Below are 23,567 nucleotides of genomic sequence, written 5' to 3' on the forward strand. Positions count from 1 at the left end.
GCAGGCAACAAGTGAATCAGGAACAGGTGCTCTTATAGTGCACAGAGTACAGAACAATATAAATCCCAGAGGTCCACTGTACCACAGCAACAGAAATGGATCAGCAACAAGAGTTAGCACAGTAACAGCCCTCACCATGAAAACAAGGAAGAAACATCACCCTAGGAATGAACAAATATCACAGGAACAGCCAACAACAATGCACAAGTATGTCAACAGGACAACTGCACAACTTAAAGACTATGCATGAAGTGCATGTGCAGAGACTGAGGAAAAAATGGAACTGACTTGAGTTAACTCATTGTCTTTGCCAATGAATGATAATTTTTCTTTGTGATCTTCTGCATGTATTGACTGGCTTGCATAAGTTGTAATTTTAAATGATGGTGTATGTTTTTTACTCATAATAACGGAGAAATGTAATTGCATCCTTGGTGTAATCACTGGCTTGCTATAGACATGTGACTTCTACCTCTATTGAAAGCGCCTTTGTGTGCAGTCTGTGGGAGCCAGTTTTTAATTCATTCAGGGTAGTTGGGTGTCATTATCTCAGCCAACATTTATTGACCATTTTTGTTGCCCTTAAGAGGTGGTGTTAGACTAAATTCTTGAACCACTACAGTCCATTTGACATAGGTATACTCTCAATGTTGGCAGGGAGGCAGTTCCAAGTCTTCGATATAACAAAGGATATTTCCAAGTAAGGATAATGAATGGTTTCTCTGGGATGTTGCAGGTGATGGTGTCCCACTTACTTGCTGCCTTTCTAGATGATAGTGGTCATGAGTTTAGAAGGTACTGTCCAAGGAGTCTTGGTGAATTTCTGTAGCGCATCTTGTATATGGTTCACTATACAGCTCCTCAGTGTCAGTGGTTGAGGGAGTGAATGTTTATGAATGGCGTACCAACCAAATGGGCTGCTTTGTCCTGGATGGTATCAAGCTTTTTGAGAGTTGTCAGAACTGCAGTTATCCATCATACTCCTGATTTGTGCCTTGTAGCTGGTGGACTGGTTTTGGTGAGCCAGGAGATGAGTTATTCAATGCAGGATTCCTATTCTTTGGTCTGGTCTTGTAGCCACTGCATTTATCTGGTTAGCCCAGTTCAGTTTCTGGTAAATACTGACTTATCATGTGAAACCTGGAAAGCTTTGCTTCGAGAGTAGTCATGGCTGAGCAACAAATGCTGCCTTTGCCAGCAATGGCAACATCCCATGGATAATTTTTAAAAACTACAACATTTAGCTTGCATTGGCCGCCTGTTCCTTGACTGTAATCAATGGCTCGTCAAATGGTGAATTCCCAAAGTCCACCAGCTTCACTCAGTACATGTCACAGTGATGGATTACAACTCCCAAACTACATGAGCTTCATTCACTGCATGTCACACTGATGGACTACAACTCCCAAAATGCACCACTGTCATTCCATCATGTCACACTGATGGACTATAACAAAGCACTGATACCACTATATGCACAGTCTGTGGATTAAATTCCCTAGAATTCAGCTTGAGGCTACAAGTTAATGTCAAGTCTAATATTAATTGCAGAAAAGTTGGCCTTACTTCCTCATGAATTTCCAGTCTTCATATCAATCAGCAAAAAAATGTAGTGCTTAACATTCAGGTCACTTTTCCTCTGTTCACACAGTCATAAACTTCTCTCAAACACAGACCATTGATTGGAAATCAGATCCAGGAGACAGATTCTGTCTGGATCATCTGTGCTCAATAATTATGCTACCACTGAGCCAAGCTGGCACATGTTTGAAAATAGCATCATTCCGTTCTCTGGTTCAATGACTCATGCAAAGGTATTAACCAGTCACACATCTTCAACTGGCAGAGGGGAGACTTCAAAGGGGCATAAACAGAGTTGGACTGGATAGAGTCCCAAAGGTTGGCTGGAGAAGCAGTAGCTGAATACTGAGCTACCTTCAAAAAGGGATGGTTTAGCCACAGTCAAGATATATTCCCTCTAAAGGGAAAGATGGGACAAATAAATCAAAAGCTCCTTGATTATAAAGGAGATAGAAATTAAGTTAAAGAAGAAATTGTGTGCTTAAGACAAGGTAATAAATATGAAGTTGAGAACTAAGCTCAATAAAGAAGGTTCAAAAGTGAAGTGGGAAAGTAAATAAGGAAAGCGGTAAGGGAATATGAAAAAAAAACTGGTAGCTAACACAATGGGAAATCTCAAAGTCTTCGAGAAGCGCATCAATAGTAAAAGGCTGGTAAGAGGACTCAGGAAGGAGAAAGTGAGGACTGTAGATGCTGGAGATCAGAGCTGAAAATGTGTTGCTGGAAAATCGCAGCAGGTCAGGCAGCATCCAAGGAGCAGGAGAATCGACGTTTCGGGCGTGTGCCCTGAAGAGGACTCAGGGTCCACTTGTGACTAAAAAAGGGATTTACACATGGAGGCAACAGCCATGGCTGAGGTCTTAAATAAATACTTGTATTCTCTCTTTACCAATGAAGCAGATGCTATCCAGATAATTGAGACTGAGGAGGAAACTCTGTCATTAGAAGGATTTAAAACAGATAAGGAAGTGGTACTGGATTAGCTGTGGATGCTTAAAGTTGATAAAGGATGAGATGAGTTGCATCCAAGGATTTTGAAGGAAAGAGAATGGAGATTGCTGAGATACTGGCCACAATCTTTCAATTTTAACTGATGCGGGGCTGGTGTCCAGGGGGTTGCAAACATTATGTTCCTGTTCAACAAAGGTTATAAAGTCTGTTCCAGCAATTACAAACCAGTCAGCTTTAAATTAGTGATGGGGTTACTTCTGGAAACAGCTATTCAGGGTAAAGTGAATAGTCACTTGTAAAAATGTGGATTGATTCAGAAGAAACAGCATGGCTTGATCAAGGGAAAATCATGTCAAACTTGAACAGGCAAGAGAGAGGATGATGAGAATAGGACTGTTCATGTGGTGTACGTGTATTTCCAAAAGGTATGCAGTGCCATGCAACAGATCTTTACGAGGAAAGCTGTATGTCATAGAATAAAAGGCACATGCCTACAAAATTGGCTGAAAAGGAAATCAAAAAGATTGTTGAGGGTAAAGTGGTAGACATTGTTTACATGGACTTTAGTAAAGCCTTTTGACAAGGTTCCACATAGAGTCATAGAGATCTACAGCATGGAAACAGACCCTTTGGTCCAACCCGTCCATTCCAACCAGATATCCCAACCCAATCTAGTCCCACCTGCCTGCACCTGGCCCATATCCCTCCAAACCCTTCCTATCATATACCTATCCAAATGCCTCTTAAATGTTGCAATTGTACCAGCCTCCACCACTTCCTCTGTAGCTCATTCCATACACGTACCACCCTCTGCGTGAAAAAGTTGCCCCTTAGGTCTCTTTTAGATCTTTCCCCTCTCACCCTAAACCTATGCCCTCTAGTTCTGGACTCCCCAACCCCACGGAAAAGACTTTGCCTATTTATCCTATCCATGCCCCTCATAATTTTGTAATCTTCTATAAGGTCACCCCTCAGCCTCCGACGCTCTGCGACTCCACTTTCAAGGAGCTATGAACCTGCAATCCAAAGTCTCTTTGTTCAGCAACACTCCCTAGGACTTAACCATTCAGTGTATAAGTCCTGCTAAGATTTGCTTTCCCAAAATGCAGCACTTCGCATTTATCTGAATTAAACTCCATCTGCCACTTCTCAGCCCATTGGCCCATCTGGTCAAGATCCTGTTGTAATCTGAGGTAACCCTCTTCGCTGTCCACTACACCTCCAATTTTGGTGTCATCTGCAAACTTATTAACTGTACCTCTTATGCTCGCATGCAAATCATTTATGTAAATGACAAAAGGTAATTGTATACAAAATTGGCTTGATGGTAGGAGACAGAGGATGGTGGTGGAGGGTTGTTTCTTTCAACTAGAGGCCTGTAACTAATGTTTGGTACTGGGTCCACTTTTGTTTGTCATTTATATTAATGATTTGAATGAGAATTTAGGAGACATGATTAGTAAGTTTGCTGATGACACCAATATTGGTGGTATAGTGGACAGTGAAGAAGGTTATCTAAGATTACAAAGAGATCTTGATCATTTGGGTCAATGGGTTGAGGAGGGCAAATGGAGTTTAATTTGGATAAATGAGAGAAACTACATTTTGGTAAAACAACCAAGAACAAGACTTGTACAATTAATAGTAGACTCCTGGGTAGATTTGTAGGATAGAGACCGAGGGAGTTCAGGTACGTAATTCTTTGAATTTTGCATCACATATGGATAGGGTGGTTAAAAGGCATTTAGCATGCTTGCCTTCATTGCTCAGATCTTTGAGTATAGGAGTCGGGAAGCCAAGTTGATTCTGTACAGGATGTGGGTGAGGCCTCTTCTGGAGTACTGTTTACAATTCTGGCTATTCTGCTATAGGAATGACATTATTAAATTGGAGAGGGTTCAGAAGGGATATAACAAGATGTTGCTGGTACCTTTTTTCACTAGAGCACAGGAGGTTGAGGGGTGGCCCTATAGAGGTTTATAAAATCATGAGGGGGATAAATAAGGTGAATAACAAGGGTCTTTTCCCTAGAGTCAGGGAGTCCAAAACTAGGGGCTGTTTTTCCTAAGGTGAGAGAAGGTAGATTTAAAAAGAACATGCAGGGCAACTTTTTATTTTACACAGAGAATGGTTCATGTGTGGAATGAACTGCTAGAGAATGTGGTGGGTGCAGGTTCAGTTACAACATTTAAAAGATATTTGGATAAATTCATGAATAGGAAAGGTTTGGAGGGAAAAGATCCAAATGTAGTCAAGTGAGACTAGTTTAGTTTGGGAACATGGTCAGCATGGATTAGTTGGACCGCAGGGGCTATTTCTATGCTGTATGACTCTCTGGTGCAATATGAAACAGGCAGAAATGGTCAATGGCATTTATTGGGCTGGAAGAAGGTTTGTCATGGAGTTTCCCAGGGATCAGTACTTGGATCCTTGCTTTATCTGTTATCTACCTTTGTGTGCAGTGGACAATTTCAAAGTTTGTAGACAATAAAACTTGGGAGGACACCATAGAACTTCAAGAAATCATTGACACATTGGCAGAATGGGCAATTCAAGGCAGAGCAGTGTGAGCTGACATACTTTGATGCAAAGAACATGGAGAGACTGTATAAAAGGCACAGTTGTAGAGTCCCTACCTCAGGGCTAGGAGACTTGATTTTAAGTCCCATCTGCTCTAAAGATGTGTAATAACATCACTGAACAGGTTGATTGGAAAGTATCTAAAAGGTACTATTCTAAAGAGTGTGCAGGAGCAGAAAGGCCTGGCTGTATATCTACATCAATCATTAAAAGTGGCAGGAGAGAAAGAGAGCTGATTTTAAAGCATGCAACATTATAGGCCTCATTATTATAAGTATAGAGTATGAAAACAGGGAGGTTATGATAAAATTACATCTGGCAATGGTTAAACCTCAGCTGGAATATCGTGTGCGGTTCAGAGTGCCATACTATTAGAAGGATGTGAACATGTTGGAAAGAGATTTACGAGAATGGTTCCAGGGATGAGGAAATACTGGAGAAGTTGAGACTTCTTTTTAAGAGAGGGAAAGCCACAGGGAGATTTGATAAAAGTTTTCAAAATCATAAATTGTCTGGACAGTGGATAGAGAGAAACAACTTCCATTTGGAAATGGATCGAGAACCTCCAGGCACAGTTTTAAAGTATTTTACAAAAGAGGTAAATTTTAGGCAAGAAAAAAATATTTTCCACACAGCAAGTAGCTGGGGTTTGAAATACAGTGGCTGGAAATGGCATGGAGGCTAGTTCAATTGAGGCATTCAAGCGGGCAGTGCATAATTATTTAAATAGAAACAGAAAATATAGGAGTTTGACAAAATGTTAAAATACTCAGAGAATGAGTGCAAGCATTACGGGTTGGATGGCCTCTTTCTGCACCATAACAACTCTGATTCACCTTATGAAATATCAACTGCCTTCTCATGTGCATATTAAATACCTCCTAGACGTAAAGCTCTTTAACCTCGGTTGCCTCCAGACCAAAACTAAACTGGCCATAAATGTTCTCCAGTTTGTGGATGACTGCAGAATCTGTATACATGCTGCTCCATGATTTCCAAGTGACTCTGGATTCCTTCAATTTGCACACAAGAAACTTGCCTTATCCTTAAACGTTGCCAAAACAAAACACCTACGGAGTCACGTCTAGCCAGAGGCAAATACAACATCTTATATTTGTTGTGGGAGGGACTTCATCTTGAGCACTTCTCATATTTTGCTGCCAACTCTCCCAAAAGGCACCATTGTCAAGGAAATCCTGTGAATCTTAGTGGATCAATTTGTTTTTTTACAAAAACTCAAAAGCTTTCATAGTCATTTTCCTGGTTACAACCAATATATCACTAGATTTATTTGGATGCAGATTCACAGCTGGCTATGGTGGAATTGCAACCCTTTACATCTGTGTTTTTAGTTGAGGTTGCCAGGAGACAAGTGTACATTTGAAGAGGGTCTCAGATCAGAGTAGTGCTGAAGTTATAAAGCTTCATCTCTGACCCACATTCCCAACTAGTCAGACTTGTCAAGAGAAGCTTAGCCTTTATACATCGATACGTTCTGTCAAAATGTCTTACATTTCAACAGTGACTGCATTTTAAAATCTTCTTGGCTATGATGCAATTTACGTCTATGCCCATGAAGGGAATTATTAAAAATATAAGTTCTTTATTGGGTGGCATGGTGGCTCAGTGGTTAGCATTGCTACTTCACAGTTCCAGTGATCCAGATTTGATTCCAGCCTTGGGTCACTGTCTGTGTGGAGTTTGCATTTTCTCCCTGTGTCTATGCAGATTTCCTTGGGGTGCTCCAGTTTCCTCCCACAGCCAAAAGATGGTAGGTTAGGTGGATTGTCCATGGGAAATGCAGGACGGTTGGTGTAGACTCAATGCAGGGAACGATTTCCAATTAACAAATATAAAACACTGAACACACTTGCAGTAGTTTCAGTCAAATGAAACAGAGTAACTTCACAGAGGCTGGAATCCTATCACCGAGTCACCCCTTATTCACACGTGGACAGTCCTTGGCACTGGTACATCTTTCTTAGAGTTTATAAGCAAACAGGAACCAGGACAGTTTGGTGTCTAGTGAAGGTGTAGGCTGTTTCTTTATACCCACCTTCAAAGTTTGAACTGTTCTTTCTATCAAACCATTGGATCATGATGCTCCAACTTATAATTGTCCGCACTTAGAATTAGAGCCCACCCATGAATTCGGCCTGAAGCTATGGGTGGCACTGCATTTTTCTCTTTACATAGACCTAGCAGGGGCTTTTGGTTCGTTATTACAACAAATTTATGTCTGTAAAGGTATTGGTGGAACTTCCTGACTCCAAATATGATTGCTAAACTTTCTTTCTCTATCTGGAAGTATTTTACGCTCTGCATTAGCCAAAGCCCTGGATGCAAATATTATTGAGCATGTCTCTCCATTGGGCCACCTATGAGCTAATACTACCTTGCTGCCATACAGGGAGGCATCGTATGTCAATACCAGATCTCGCATAGAGAGTCAACATCTTAGAGGATGATAACTGTTTCTTCACTTCCCTGAAAGCCTTGTTTGGCTATACAACCATTTCCAAGGCTAACCCTGTTTTTTAAAAAAGTTGATGCAAAGATGCCAGAATGGATGTCAGGTTATGTGTGAACTTCCCGTAATAATTTACCAGCCCACCTAAGCTCTGGTACAGACATGGGAGGTGGGGCACCTTTGATTACCTTCCCTTTATCTTCCAACAGGCGTAATACAATCTTGTTGACTCTGCAGCCCAAGTAGGTCTCTTGGGGTGCTTGGAACACACATCTTTTCCTTCTAAGGTATATGCTTGCCTGAGAAAAACATCTAATCACTGTATCCAAGTTCTCTAAGTGCTCCTTATTGGTCTTCCCTGTTATTAGCACATCATTAGATAAGTGGCGACCTGGGGTAGACTTTGTAAAATGTTCACCATCATCCACAAGGTGAATCTTTCTCAACCAATTTCACCCCATTAAGCTTAGGCCCAAGCCTTTTACTACAAACGTTGGTAACTGAACCAAAGAGGCCAGAACCAAAGTTGTACCCTTAAACTATAAAGGTTCCCCCATATAGGTTCTCAGTATGGCTGCGGCTTTGTGCAAACTTAGAATCCAGAACGAATTTTGTTAAAGGCTGGTTCTGTGACCACTGACACGGCCGCACCGCGTTGACTTCATTTGAACCAGGTGACCATTTAACTAGACATTTATTTTGATTGGTTCGGATTTGGATGTTGCTAAGCAATTTAACTGTTCCAAACCAGATGTATGTGAAATTTCCAGGGTGTGCAGTCTCCGGAGTCTTGGCTAATGAGTTTCGTTATTCAATTTAGGTCTAGTAGGTCTTTGCTGTCTTGAATCCACTTAACAGCAGCAACATAAAAGATAACATATCATACCATGCCTAATCTTTGATGGCAGGATCGAATGGGTCAGTCTTCTGAAATAACAGCACGATGCCAGAAATGCTTGCCCCAACTCAAAGACAACTGTTACGAGCAAATTTCTTCTGGAGCAAGCTTTTCTCCCGTCACCACTGAAATAAATCCGCAGAGGCCAATATCTCCAAGTCACCCTTTATTTTACACATGGAGAGTCCTTGACACAGATCCACTCCCTCAGAACTAGCTCTCAGAGTGAACAGGCTGTCTGACTCCTGTTTATACCAGTCAGCCAGAGCTCGCTGACTGGACCATATTAACAGCCACAATCAGGGAACTCATATTCTATGAGGTCACCTGGCTGACCTCGTTACAATCACTACAATGGGAAAGACAGATGCTGTAGATTTCAATAGAAATTAACCCAACAGTTAAATTAAAAATATCTCCAATAAGTTTCAAACACCTTATTTTATATTATTTGTACATATGTGAGATTCTTTTCATGACCAGATTAGTTGGCACTGTTTTGTTGCCAGCCTTATATGCCATCTTTATCAATTAATTTTGCACACTTCAGCTCAGGTCAAGGCTGTTAATATATTATGATTATCCAAAGAATTTTAAGTAAAAATGAATAAAAAATGTAATAGTATTGGACCTTGTTTCATTGCAGCAATATTTGTGGTTAATGTTTTGTAGACAACACCAAAAAAATATTAGAACTACTTGGCTAAAAATCGGTTTACCCTGCAAATTTGAGATGGGGGGGGAGGCAAGGGTCGGAGTCTGATCTGAGACCTGGCCCTCATCATTTTTATTGTAGTTTGACAGTACACAATTGTTTTGTTGTTATGTAATTCAAATGAATGTAGCATGGGGCTGAGCATTCCCCATGCTGCTGGCTCCTCAGTATAACCAGTCTTCTGTTCTTAAAGACAGGCTATCCTTCTTAACAGCAGCTGCACCTCTAAAAGCTGTCAGCGAGTGATTCTGAGGGAAACCAGAGCACCAACTCAAGGAGAGGCCTTCAAGATGTGGTGATCTCACTCTGGAGGCACTCGTCACAGATGTACATTCCAAAAGAGAGGCCACTCTGGAAACAGGAGGCTGTCATTGCTAAACAGCTGAAGCAGGTGGCAAAGGAAATGAATGCCCAGAATGTAGTCATGAGGACCTGGATTTGTGCTCGAAGATGTTCATGACCTCACAGATATGATCAACGTCAATGAATAGCCACCAGATTACCAATTTCTCACACAATCCAATGATACCACACTTCCACTACCCACCCAAGACTCAACCTTAACACACAAATATTCCAGCTCACTCTCACACCTTCCAATTCTGCCAGCCTTACACCAACTGGCTTCACATTCCTCCAGATAAATAACCATCACCCAGATACAGCACACCCAATTCATAGCATTCTTCTCTGTCTCTGGCAAGTAGCAGCCACATGTTACAAGGGATAGAGAGAAAGAGAGAGAGAGAGAGAGAGAAAAACAACCAGCCATACCAACTTTGTCCCATACTCCTTTGCAGAAATTGTGCTCACAATCCTTGGATTGACCACAAATTGGCCATGGTATTTGGTTATTATCAAGGTCTTCAAAGATGACAGCAGCCCCAGCCTTCTCAACTTCCTGCATACCCTCATCCTGCTATCTGGCATGAAGTGAAAGCTGGAGGCAATGTGATGGACCTCTTGGTTACTGCCCCTCACTCTTACCATTCTGGAAGCAAGCTTAGGAGAGAGCAGAGAGGGACTTGCAGCAGCTATAAAAGATTGTGTGGTGAATGCATGGCTTTATAGTCCTCAGACATCATTCAAAAGAAAATGCAAGTATGACCTTACAGAGAAGAAAATAAGTCATGTGTTGGTAAGCACTTTCCTCTTTTTGCTTTCTAAACTGAGGTCAGATTAGGTGCTGGAAATTAAACACTTCAATCAGGTTTGCATTTATAAAAATAAGTACATGGAGCAAGTCTAGAGGTATTAACTAATATTGATTGTTTAAAAAGGTTATGAACCAATTGACAAAAAGGGAATAGAGAGGGTTTTTACATCATGTAAGGGAATCTGAATGCTGTTGCTTGCAATTCATGCACTGTGTAAAGTTTCAGGATATTTCACATATCTTGGGGGACCACATGTGTACGAAGTGTCTCCAGGAACTTAACCTCAAGCTCAGGATTTCCAAATTTGACATATAGCCAGTGTCACTACGGAGCATCTGGAATGATCAAATGTTCATGTATCATGTGTTCCAGGAACCTACAGGCATTGGGAGGTCAAGATAGTAGCTGATGGCCATCCAGAATAGCAGGAGGCAGTAGGTAAGTATGAGGGTGTGGGTCACTCACAAATAGATACTCAGTGTTAGAGACAACTTGCAATGGTGATGACCCGAAAGAGGCCAGTCCAGAGAATGGCACCAGTGTGCAAGGCACTAAACAGAATGGAACAGCAAAGATGCAACTGCAATTGTTAAAGCTAATCCAGTTGTATAAGGTATTTACTTCCGAAAGTGTTAATTCCGTGGAGCATTAGAAGGATTTGGTGGGAAATCAGCTCTGGATGACAAATGAAATCGACAAGCCATCTAGGTCCCCTCATGGTTTTAGTAACAAAGTCTATTATACCAAAGTAACTTATACCTAATCATTATCATGCAATAAACTACATGATGTTTAAGATAAGAGCCTGCCTCATGACACTACCTTCTGATTTTCCTTTATCACACTAAACTAAGTGGGCCCTGTAAATCCAAACTTGAAAGTTGGACAGTGACAATAAAACCACCTTATGGTGACCATGAATCTAGCTTTCTCATACAACATAGTGAGCAGTGGTGAGGATTTATCACACAACAGATTCCATACTTCAGGAGATCACACAGGTACTTCTGTGTTTGTGTATGCCATATAGTGTATTTTCTTCTCAGTACCAGACTAAAACGTACCATAGAGAGGGTGCTGAATATTCTTAGATTAGATTCCCTACAGTATGGAAACAGGCACAACAAATTTGGCCCAACAAATCCACACCAACCCACCAAAGAGTAACCCACAAGGACCCATTCCCCTACCCTGATTAATTCACCTAACACTTTGGGCAATTCAGCAAGGCCAATTCACCTAACCTGCACATCTTTGGATTGGAGGAGGAAACCGGAGCATCCGGAGGAAACCACGCAGACACGTGGAGAATGACAGCCACACAGACAGTTGCCTGAAGTCAGGGTCCGTGGCGCTGTGAGGCAGCGTGACACCCTTCAGGGGTGCAAAGGGAAGGGAGTAAGCCAAAAATTGTGGTGCACTTCAGTCCAATGGGAAAAGGAATATAAATTAGAAAAGCTTTAATGCAGAGGTTAGGACATTGGTGATTCCATATCTGGAGCATTGGGATGGTAAAAGATATTATTTCTTTAGAAGCAATTCAAAAATTTGACTCATTTCTGGGATGAAAGGCTTACCTTAACAAGAAAGGCAGGATAAGTTGCACCTTTGAGCATTGGAATTTTGGAGAATAGGAGTTGATCCTCCTGAAATAAATAATTTCTTGAGAAGCCTGGATAGGATGGATCCGGACAACATTTCTTCATGTGGAGGAGGCTTAAGCTACGAGACATTGTTTAAGAATAAGAGGACTCCCTTATAAGACAGAGATGAGGAGAATTTCTTTCTTTCAAAGTGTTGCTATCCGTGGAATTCTCTTCCCCAGAAGGTGGTGGAGGCTGGATGTTTAAATTTATTAAAGACTGTGTTAGATATATTTTTGATAGACAAGGAAGTCAAGGGATTTAGGGTGCAGACATGAAAGTAGAGCTGAGCATGGCCCACAAGGGTAAGTTTCAGATCTTGGAGACAACAGGCACCTTTCCAAGGAAGTCAGGTTGTACCTCAACAGGACTGGGACCATTGTCTTCATGGAGTGGTTCACATGTGCTTTGGGAGGGTTTAAACTAAATTGGGCGGCACGGTGGCACAGTGGTTAGCACTGCTGCCTCACAGCGCCAGAGACCCGGGTTCAATTCCCGACTCAGGCGACTGACTGTGTGGAGTTTGCACATTCTCCCTGTGTCTGCGTGGGTTTCCTCCGGGTGCTCCGGTTTCCTCCCACAGTCACAAAGATGTGCGGGTCAGGTGAATTGGCCATGCTAAATTGCCCGTAGTGTTAGGTTAAAGGGGTAAATGTAGGGGTCTGGGTGGGTTGCGCTTCGGCGGGTCGGTGTGGACTTGTTGGGCCGAAGGGCCTGTTTCCACACTGTAAGTAATCTAATCTAATCTAATCTAATCTAAATTGACAGAGAATGGGCACTAGCTACACAAGTAGGAAAGGAATGAGGCGCATAAAGTGAGTGTGTCAGGCAGTGCTATTGAAGAGAATAGTTCCATATCAAACAGGAACAGACCAAGAATGACAATGCAGCACACCCCAACAGGTTTAACATGCATATACATACACACAGAAAAGTGTGGTAAATATGTTTGATGGACTTCAAGTACAAATAGCTACATGAGAAGATAATGTAAAACCATTAAAGAAGCATAGCTTAAAGTGGTGAGTATCTTGTGCCTATTATTCAAGGATATAAAGTGTTCAGAACAGATAGACAAGAAGAAAAGGAAGTAGTACTGATAAGTGTTGGAAAAGGGAAAGACCATGTGGAGACAAGGTCAGAACCCATTTGGTTAGAGATGAGAAATAAAATAGGCTCCAAAAAAAACCTGACAAAGCTAGAGGAGCAAATTGGCAGTGAAATCACAGAGAGGAGAAAGTGAGCACCGCAGACGCTGGAGATCACAGTCAAAAAGTGTGGTGCAGGAAAAGCACAGCCGGTCAGGCAGCATCCGAGGAGCAGGAGTGTCAATATTTCGAGCATAAGCTCTTCATCAGGTATGTGCAAGAACTGTATGATAGTGGGAGACTTTAATTTCAGGAGAGTATCCTTGGTCAATATCTCCCAGACCACCCAAAAAAGAAGCATTGCTAGATATGGTACTGGGAAATGAGGTAAGCTAGGCACCTGGGGGAAACATTTGTGTAAAAGTTATCATTATATCATTAGATTCATAAAAGAGATAAAAGGAAACTACAGAAAGTAGAATATCTAGATTAGAAGCCAACTAATTTTGTTGCAGTGAGAAGGGATCCAGCTGTGATCTTAAAAAGGAAGAGATGCTTCAAATTCAAGCGAAGTTCATACCAACACGCACAAAAGTGAAGGAAACCAAAAACAGGGCTCCTTACATGATAAGGGAGAAAGATCATAATGGCTGAAAAAAAATGCATATGATGCACGTCTGGTGAATGTTTGAAGTGAGGACCATGTAAAATACAATAGGTTGAAAGGTAAAGATGACAAGCAAAAAAAAAAATGAAGATAGAGTGGCGTTCAATACAAAATGGAACCCCAACACTGTCTTCCAGCATGTGAACAGTAAGCAGTGGAGTGGTTTCTATTTAGGAACAAAGAAGGTGATATACATTTAGAGGTGCAGGACAAGGCTAGAATATTTAATGAGTGCATTTTATTGTTGGTTAATTTGAAAAAAGCATCAATGTAGCCATTGATGATCCTCTTCACTGAGATTCTTCTTATTGTCGTGCAGCTTTAATAAGTCATTGACCAGTCACCTTTTCCTAAACACCATCATTGTCATTCCAGTCAAGTTTGGTGGAGAGGCTCAAAGGTTCTTTCCCCTCAAATCCCCACAATCTAGCCCCTGTCAACAAACTGTACCACGGTACAAGTTGATGTGACTGATTTATTTGACTGAAACTAACCAAACTGTCTTTCATGAAGTGCCCTAAAAATGCCTCTTCTGGACATAAATACTTCAGAATGGGAAATCTGACAAGGATTTCAAATGAACAGGCTAGCAAATGTGGAACTGACAGCTCAACTGTGGAACTGGAACCATTTGCATGCTAATTTTCACATTGCTTAACTTGCCAGCAGACTGTAGCACTGAGTTCTCGCACATTCTGAAAAAAAATGCTTGACTGATCTAACTCTATTAATGAGTAAATTATGGTAATTTTGTTATTACAAATGCACAGAAATTTCTAAAACGATTTATTCCTAATTTGATGAACACTTACATTACATTGATTGCCTTTGGTTATAATGTTTTTCTCATCTTAAAGTGACTTTCTTTTAAAAGAAGAGGTTTTGTTGGTGAAAATAAACAAATCTGTTAATTGACAGCACACAGTAAAAGCATTTGGATCGAATGCAGGTGAAATTCGTCTCAGTAATGTCAGACAAACTCACAGCAAATTGAGCATCTTCTTAGCTCTGATTCTGATTTCCTTTTCCAATTGAAATCGTCAAATGTGAAAAGTGGACACAGTTTTAAAGCAGACTGGATTCCTGTGAATAATTCTACCTTCAGTCTCTGTAGCCTTGTGCTTCACCAATGTGCTGTGAAAGTGAGGAATTGTAGGTGGCACCTACAATGAATTGTAAATGGAATGGCCCATAACATATTGAAAGTTATGGGCAAAATTAATTCTTGACACATATGAGTAAGACTCCAGAGAGGGAGAACACATATGTAAGATCTGCCCTTGTATACTACAAGGTAGACAGAGAAAGGACAGTGGGATTCAAACAAGCAAGTTTTAATGAATAATTTCTGCCTGCCTTAAAGTGGGAGTGAGATGTGAATTCTGCAGAGTGATTTCATTTCAATTCATTATGTTAACACAAATTCAAGGAAAATTCCTGGCAAAGCCAATGTTGCCCATATCCCATGTATGAGCAAAATGAAAAGACTCTCAATTAAAAGCTTCATGAAAACACAAAGCACAATTTCAGCTTGTAAAGTATTAATGATTAGCACTGCAATAGTGTCTGCTGCCCTCAGGACTATTCAGGACAAATTTTCAAGGTTTGTATTTGTCACAAACTTTAGAGACATTACTATGTTTTTTTTATTGTTTGTTGATCATTATTTTCTATCACCACTAATTCTGGGCCTGTCAGCATTCAAAGACTAAATGGAAGATAGATAGGCATTGTAGATAGAAACCACAGGAAGAAAGGAAGAAAAACAAAGAAAAAATGTACAGGGAGACACCTACAGAATTGAGACACAAATAAAGAGAACATCAGATACAGAAAGTAAGTAGAATATGTAATACAAGAACAAGCAATTCAGCTAATGCCAATATTTAAGCTCCACTTACTCCTTCTTCTCCATTCTTCCTCACCTAACATTTATCAGCATTTCCTTTCTATCTCATATGCCTATCCTTACAGTACTGGGTTTCACATGGGTGAATACATTTCTCCAGATTTTCCTACTTGATTTGCTGGTGACTATCTTACACTGATGACTTTTAATTTTGCTCCTCCCCTGCAATGGAAGTGCTCTCTTGGTGTCTAATCTATCAGAACCTTTCATATTTTAAATACCTACAATAGGTCATCAGTCAGCCTTATCATAAAGGAAAAGAGATTCAACCACTTCATTCTTTTCTGATAGGTATAACTTTATATTCCCAGTGCCATCACTGTTTTTAAAAAACCCTTCTCAACAGTCTGTCTAATACCTTCATATCCTTTATATGATATGACAACTACAATTGTGCACAGTATCTAAAATGTGAGATAATCAAGGCTTGATACACATCTAACATAGCTTCTCTACTTTTCAAATTCTATCCTTCTACAAATAAACGTGCTCAAACAATTCTGTGATTCATTTTTCATGGTCTTATAAGTTGTGTAATGTGATTTGTGTATTTGTACTCCCAGGCTCCTTTGTTCCTTTAGCCCATTTAAGTCCTTATTTTCAAAAATGTGACCTCCTTATTTTGCTGCAGACACTGGTTTTGCAGTCAGTCAGTAAACTAATGTTTGGCTTATTATTGTTCATGTAATACTGAGCTATATCATTAATAAATAGCACTGAAAACTAATTTGTTAAGGGTCATTTAAAAATAAAATGCATGTTTTCATTAAAAACAAATTACCGGTCTTCTTAAAGGACAGCTGGGCTTCTGAGTCCTGTTTAATGACCAGATTTTCTACCCACATCACAATCTTGAACACCAAACCCTTTTCTGTCGCTGAATGTTGAACATCCCAGGAGATTACTAAATCTGACAGTTAAGTGAAAGAAGAAATATTAGAGATGTATCTAAGTGTTTTATCCCTGTGGAGAAGTGTCTAACTGCATAGAGGTTAATGAGACCAGTGTCTTCGTTCCTTTTCCCAGCGCTTTTTCAGCCAGTAACTGCTTCAGATATCCTTTTCTCTACTGACGCACACAGAAACTGAAACATTTCAGAGAGTTCACCTCAGCCCAGTGCCCTACTCCAAAAGCTGGAATCCACACTCACCGGGCACCATTCCTGTCAGTGTTGGGGCTGGGTAACTGCCCTGAGCAGCAGGGGGCACATGCGGAGGGTAGCCAGGAAGAGTCGTGCTGGCCAAATCGCGACCTGGAAAACAAAACAAAATAAATGAAGCTAAAACAAGGTCTTAGGAATGTCTGTGACATTAGTGCCTGCAGCTCCTGCTGTGATCAGGTCATCCATACCAACACTGTGAAACCTGCCTGTAATGACAACGTCTGGGACAGACATCAGGTGATCACTCCAGGCAGGTGGTCTCTTAACGCAGATTCATCCATTGACTTATCATTGAGATTGACACCAGGTATTCACCGCAGAGGAATGAGAAAGTCTACTAAACGCGTTACCCTGTCGGAGGGTATCTGACCTGAGACCACATATTGAGACCACACATTGAGGGGACACAGTGAGACTCTATGCAGAGTGGGTATAATTAGATTATAGACAAGGGACATATTTAGATCACTGATAGATGAGATACATTGAGGTTATAGACAAAGGGGATTCAGTTAGTCTTTGGACAAAGGTGGTACAGTTCGGAATGCCCATTGCTGGAAAGTAATGTACACCTGAACTCCCCAAAAGTTTTCACCAAGCCGTATCCATCTAAGACATGTGTTTGATGAAAAGATTTCTTTTGTCACGATGGGACATAGACGTGAGAAAACTTTACTATAAATGGATATAAAAATGATGTATCTGTTTTGAGGAACGGGTACACACCACGAATGTCAGTTGTTTTCAAAGCATGTACATCGGAGACACTGGATGGTGTGTAAGGGTCATAGTCAAAACACCGTTTATGAAGAGTACACCCCCAGGTGATCTATTGTTATTGAGAAGTTTATAATAAAATGGATGCTTGGTAACCTGAGGTGCACATCCAAATGCCTGCTATTATTAAACAATTCAAACCCCATACATCTGACACCTAAGATGTCTAATATTGTGAAACAATATCTGTCATCATGCAGAAACACCCGTTTGAGATTCCCGTTGCTTTTTTTTAAATTCACTCGCAAAACATTGGCATTGCTGGCTGGCCAAAATTTATTGCCTGTTCCTAGCTGCCCTTGAACTGAGTGGTTTACTAAGCCATTACAGAAGTCAGTGAGAGTCAATCACCTTGCAATGGGTCTGGAGTCACATGTGAAGACCAGGTGAGGATAAGAAAGAATATGCACTTCTGGTGTCTGTTATTATGAAGGGACATAAATCTGACATACTGGTCATTGGTATGATCCAGCTGATCTTATTACTGGCCAGGTCAGATCCCAGACTGAAACAGAGCTAGACAGATCATAATGTGGTTTGTTTTTATTTTAACAAAGTAGTCTCTCGCTGAGACTTAATGCGTTCCATGCTGCAGATTTTGCTTCAACAATAATTCAACAATTAAGAAAATAAATTAAGATAAAATAGAATAAAACAAATTATTTATAACACGAATTCAAAGATTTTAAAGCATACAGTAGAAATATAATCCCATTAATCATAAAGTTCTCCTATATAAATTGAAAAGGAAAGCTTTTATATCATAGTCAAAATGCACTCCCAGTACAGTTCCCAAAAAAACTCCACTCCCACTACTCACACTAGAATTCTGTATCTAAAACCTCAATAGGTTTAAAGGTATTTATGACTTTAACTAATAGACTGGAACTGCAGATAACTTCATTCCAAAGCTATTAAGTATCCATATTCAGCTCTTCAAGGTATTATCAGAACACCTTTTGACTGGGACTAACTGATACTTTGCTCTAAAGTAATCAAGTTTTACTATATTCTTCCTTTCTTAGGAACATTGATCTACATAGCCACTTTCATCCAAGAACTTCGCAGGATGCTAATAATTCAAGGTAAAGCAAAAACATACCTCTCTCTCTAAGTTATCGATGTTTTCATTAAGCTTTGAAACCACTCTTGACCTTCTACACTGGAGCTTACCTATCTTGTTCAGCCATAAAACCCAACTAATGTACACAAAATCTCATTATTTCCAAAGCTAGGTCTCAAAACTGTTTTAAAAGGAATCACTGTGGCTACAGAGATACTTACAAGTTAATGATTAATTTCAGACAAACCTCAAAACCCACGATTCTCCGTAACCCAGAATTCCAGGAACACACTTGCAATACTAATTTCTCTTCAATCCATTCATGGATCTGAATATCACTGGCTGTAACAGCATTTCTTAACCATCCCTAATTGCCCAGAGGCAGTTAAGAGTCAACCACCTTGCTGTGAATCTGGAGTCACATGCAGGCCAGACCAGGTACAAATGGCAGATTTTCTTCCCTAAAGTACATCAATGAATCAAATGGGATTCTCCCTAACAATCGGCAATGGCTTCACAATCATTCTAGACTCTTATTTCCAGATTATTACTGAATTCAAATTCCACCATCCATGAAGGCATGATTCAAACCCTAGTCCCCAGAACATTACTGGGCCTCTGGATTTATAGTCTGGCGAAAATATCTCTCATCCATCATCTATTAAATAGCACACAGTTTACATTGCATTACAAAACAGTGAAACCTTAACATACTCGCCGTTACAAAGTGATGCATACTCAAAATGCTTCTTTCTATGAAGAAGCATAATTAAAATATCTCTGGCTGTACTTTCTCTGCAGATTCTCCATTTCCAACATTTACCATTTGTTTCCTTTTCATTTCAAGAAAATCTAAGGTGAACTGGTGATCCTGGGCACGATTGTGACTCAGGCCTAAGCGAGATGTATCTTTGTGTAACGTGAGTTTCCAACTCTGCTGGTACTGTGCGATGGGTTCTCAAAGCTGTGGTTGCCTATGCCTTGAATCACCAGTTACCAGTCTACACCACCAGTATCTGTATGACACAGTACAATGAACAATGCACTTGCCAAGTTAATAGGATAGCAAGTGAAGCAATTACTAATGTGATGACTAGTAATGATTGCCTGGGCTGCGGGAAGCTTTGTTGAGGCTTATTGATGATATGCTAGCTGGGACAATATATGCATGATGACTAAATTGCTAATATACCATGGACATTTTTTCCCACTTAGTCCTTCACACAGCTATTAGAAGAATCCAAACTCTGAATTCTTGTATGACCTGCAAACACAAAAGCCAATAATCACTGGATCCACTTATTAACAGCTTTAGTAAAGCTGATTCTTTAGTTGCATATTAATATATATCCATTGCTACAATTAAAGCTGCAGGAATTCTTTTCATCCCTCTTTTTGAATTAAATAGTCCACATTCCTGGCAGAAATTTGAACCCCATCTTTTGGTTTTTAGTTTAATTTGTTTTAGCCTTCTCCAGTAAAATAAAAATGATTTCGTTCAAATAACATCACAATTGCCCTTAAATTAATAACACTTCAGAATAATTAGCCATTCAGAGTGGAGGAAAAAACTGATTTTCTTTTCTTTCATGGAATGTGGAATTGAGGTAAGTTAGGATGTTGCTCACTCTAAATGCCCTTGAGAAGATGGTGACAAAGCTCTTTCTTGGATTGCTGTCATCCATTCAAATATCTGATTAGTGTCACTTTGAGTTTGATCACTGGTTTTATTTGCCTGTTGTTAGATTGGGAAATATTTCTCTGTTCTGCCTGTGAAGAAAGCTTAACGGATGTATTTTTATGACCTTAGGATTCTGTTTTACACACTTTTGGCAGCTTAATCAAGGATTCTCTACAAAGCCCTCAGAGGATTTTGTATAGCAGAAATTCACAGGAGACAGTTTAAGAGTGCCACAGACAAATTAGAATGGACACTGACAATCGGCACAAGGAAATGTGCTTCTGCAGACTTAAATTTCAAATGTCATTTACTGAATTCCACCCGATTAACTCATTGGGCTAAAAACAAGCAAAAGAGCATCTGGGGAACAGAAAGCTCTACAAATCTGCAGAAGTCTATAGAAAGCTCTGCTATACTATATACATGGTTGCTTATAGGCCAGGACAGTGGTGTAGACACACATACAAATATATACACAGAAAGAGATTGGCATCAATCTGTCTCCATTCTGGCATTAGCAATGCCTCAGTAAATATCTATGACTAACCTTTCACTCGGTTTGACCATTAAAGCCTCGTAATACCTGAGCAGAAAGGGGAACAATGAAAACTATCTCACTTTGCTGGATGATTAATATCTCTTCTGTGTTTGTTGCGATAAAATATAACAGCAGTTGGTTTCATTGGCATTTTCTCCTCTCTCCCCTAAGGAAAACAACAGCATATACTTATCCAAATTGGTTTTCATCAAGTTGTCCACTTTACTTACCTTGGATTGGTCAACAATTAAACTGCGTCATGTGCTGTGATACTGACCCATATTAATCCTAGCTTCTATACCTGACCTAAGGGTCTTCTGGTGCAGTGATAGTGCCCCTACCTCTGAGCCAGGAGATTTATGTTCAAGTTCCACTTGCTCTGCAGGTGTGTCATAACATTTCTGAATAGGTTAATTAGAAAATATCTACCCCTGATCTGTACCTGGTTGATAGAACTTTATGTTCTGACACAGATAGTGCATGCATTATCTATTAATGCATTCTAATAGTTCCTACATTACAATCGTGACTCACTTCAAACGAACATCATTGATTGTAAATGTTTTGTGATGTCCTGAAATCATACAAGACACCAAATAAATACAGGAATTTGTTTCTCCGGTTCTAACAAGGAGCAGATTTTACACAGAATGTGTCCTGGGAAATTGCTGGCATTTAGATCATGATGTTTGAAAGGGTAACTAATGAGGAATGGTTTCTATTGGTAGATGGACCAACAACCTGAAAACGCAGATTTAAGATAATTGACAAAAGAACCAGTGGCAAATAAGGAGTGTTGTATGATGCAATGTGAAATACATTGTCTAAATGGGCTGTAGTAAATATAGATTCAATCAAATTTCAAAAAAAGAGTTAAATAAACACATTAAAAGGAAGAGTTTCATAGGACTATGGGGGAAAGGCCTAGGATTGATTGGAGGGATCATTCAAAGAGGCAACATTGTCATGATGGGCCAAATGGTCATTTTTGAATTGCAACTATTTCATTCCATATAGCACAGGAGGTGGTTATTTGGTCCATAGTGATGCTCTGCAAACAGCAATTCAGCTAGTCCAACACTCCTCCAACCCTGCACATTTTTTCCATTGCATTACTTCTCTCATTTCCTTTGAATGCCACAACTGAATCTGTCTTTCACATACTCTCAGACAGCGTAAGCTAAATCATTCATTAAACAAAAAAAAGCTTTCCCTTACTTTGTCTTTTGTTCTTTTAACAGTCGCTTTGGATCTGTTCTGATCCTTCTCCCAGTGGAATGGTTCTCTCTACATACTATCTAGATCTATCATAACTTCCTCTTAATCTTCTCTTCTCACCAGAGAGTAACTCCAGCCTATCCAACATATCCCATTAATCAGTTACTTGTCCCTGGATCCATTCTTATAAGTCTTTTCTGTACCTTGTCTAAAATCTTGACATCCTACCCAAACTGTGATGGCCAGAATTGGATACAATATTCCAAATGAAACTGAGCCCATGTTTTATCAAAATTCATCAACATTCCTTAATTTTCATGTTCCAAGCCTCTACTGATAGAACCTACAATCAGTAGAGTGTGTTATATGTCTTTTCAACTACTTTTTCTGACTGCCCCAGCACCTTCAATGATTTGTGCACATGTACTCTCAGGTCGCTGTCTCTTCTTGCAACCTCTTTAGAATTATACCATGCAGTTCATATTGTCTCTCCTCATTATTTTTACAAATTTCTGGACTAAATTTCATCTGTCACATGCTTGCCCATTCCACTAGCCTATATCCTTTTCTACAACTTCCTGTTCATTCATTTTAATACATCGTCCATGTGCCTGAAAATTCACAAAATGCACTCATTGGGAACAACCACTGTTATAATTGAAATCAGAGTTACTGGTTCACTATTAAATATGTTCTACGCAGGGAAATGCAAGTAAGGAATAGTCAACTGTGGTGCTCCCCATTGTTAAATAGCTTAAACAGTCTGGTCTTCTATGTGAGTGAGGTAGCGTTATACTATTGTCAGCCATCACCTTTAAAGAAAGCACAAAAGGGAAATGTTTGGGCCTAATTAAGTTATCAGTCAGCCAGAATATGATTGGTTAACATTGTGCCAGCTCACTGACAACTGGAAAATCTTTATTTCAATAAGTATGTGAATAAAGAGCAGCAGAACCATATCAGAATCCCTATTTATGGGTGCACTGGACTATTCATACTCCCGTCCAATGGGAATGGAGTGACAATGTCCTCATCACATTTAGCTGGGCCTCCTGCTGACCTCCTCCCAGGGACTCTGAGTTAGGATAATGACCTGCCTGCTTAACAGAGCCTTTGTTAGAGCAAAATAACTAGAGCTCAATCGGTTGGATCCATAAACAGTGGCAGGAAGGTGTCACCTTGTGTGCCGCAAGCAGGGAAAAAGACAGCAGCAGAAAGTCCTGAAAAATCTAGCATGATAGAAGATAGCATCAATAAAGTCTTCAGTGAGGCTTTCCATCTGTGTGTGGAAGAACAGTTGCCCAGCAGCTCTGCTGCTGTTTCTACATTTTCAGTGTTCATGTTGAGTTCCTCCACACATTATCTCATTAGTGTTGGATAAAATAACATTAACGTACATTCAACTGGACTGCTTTCGATGGCTAGATTATTCTTTCTGACAAGAGGTCTGCACTTTATCTACACAGGAT

At 40.1% G+C, this 23,567-nt stretch overlaps 1 protein-coding gene across 3 annotated transcripts in view; it reads right to left on the minus strand.

Moving 5' to 3' along the window:
• Positions 1-23,567, minus strand: part of pax5 (paired box 5) — a 208,088-nt gene that overhangs the window by 27,326 nt on the left and 157,195 nt on the right. For all 3 annotated transcript variants that reach the window (XM_043719625.1, XM_043719635.1, XM_043719616.1), the window contains one exon: positions 16,810-16,911. In XM_043719625.1, coding sequence (XP_043575560.1) covers positions 16,810-16,911 — 102 coding nt within the window. The remainder of the gene's footprint in view (positions 1-16,809; positions 16,912-23,567) is intronic.

The sequence above is a fragment of the Chiloscyllium plagiosum genome, chromosome 2, assembly GCF_004010195.1.
Source record: "Chiloscyllium plagiosum isolate BGI_BamShark_2017 chromosome 2, ASM401019v2, whole genome shotgun sequence".
NCBI lineage: Eukaryota > Metazoa > Chordata > Chondrichthyes > Orectolobiformes > Hemiscylliidae > Chiloscyllium > Chiloscyllium plagiosum.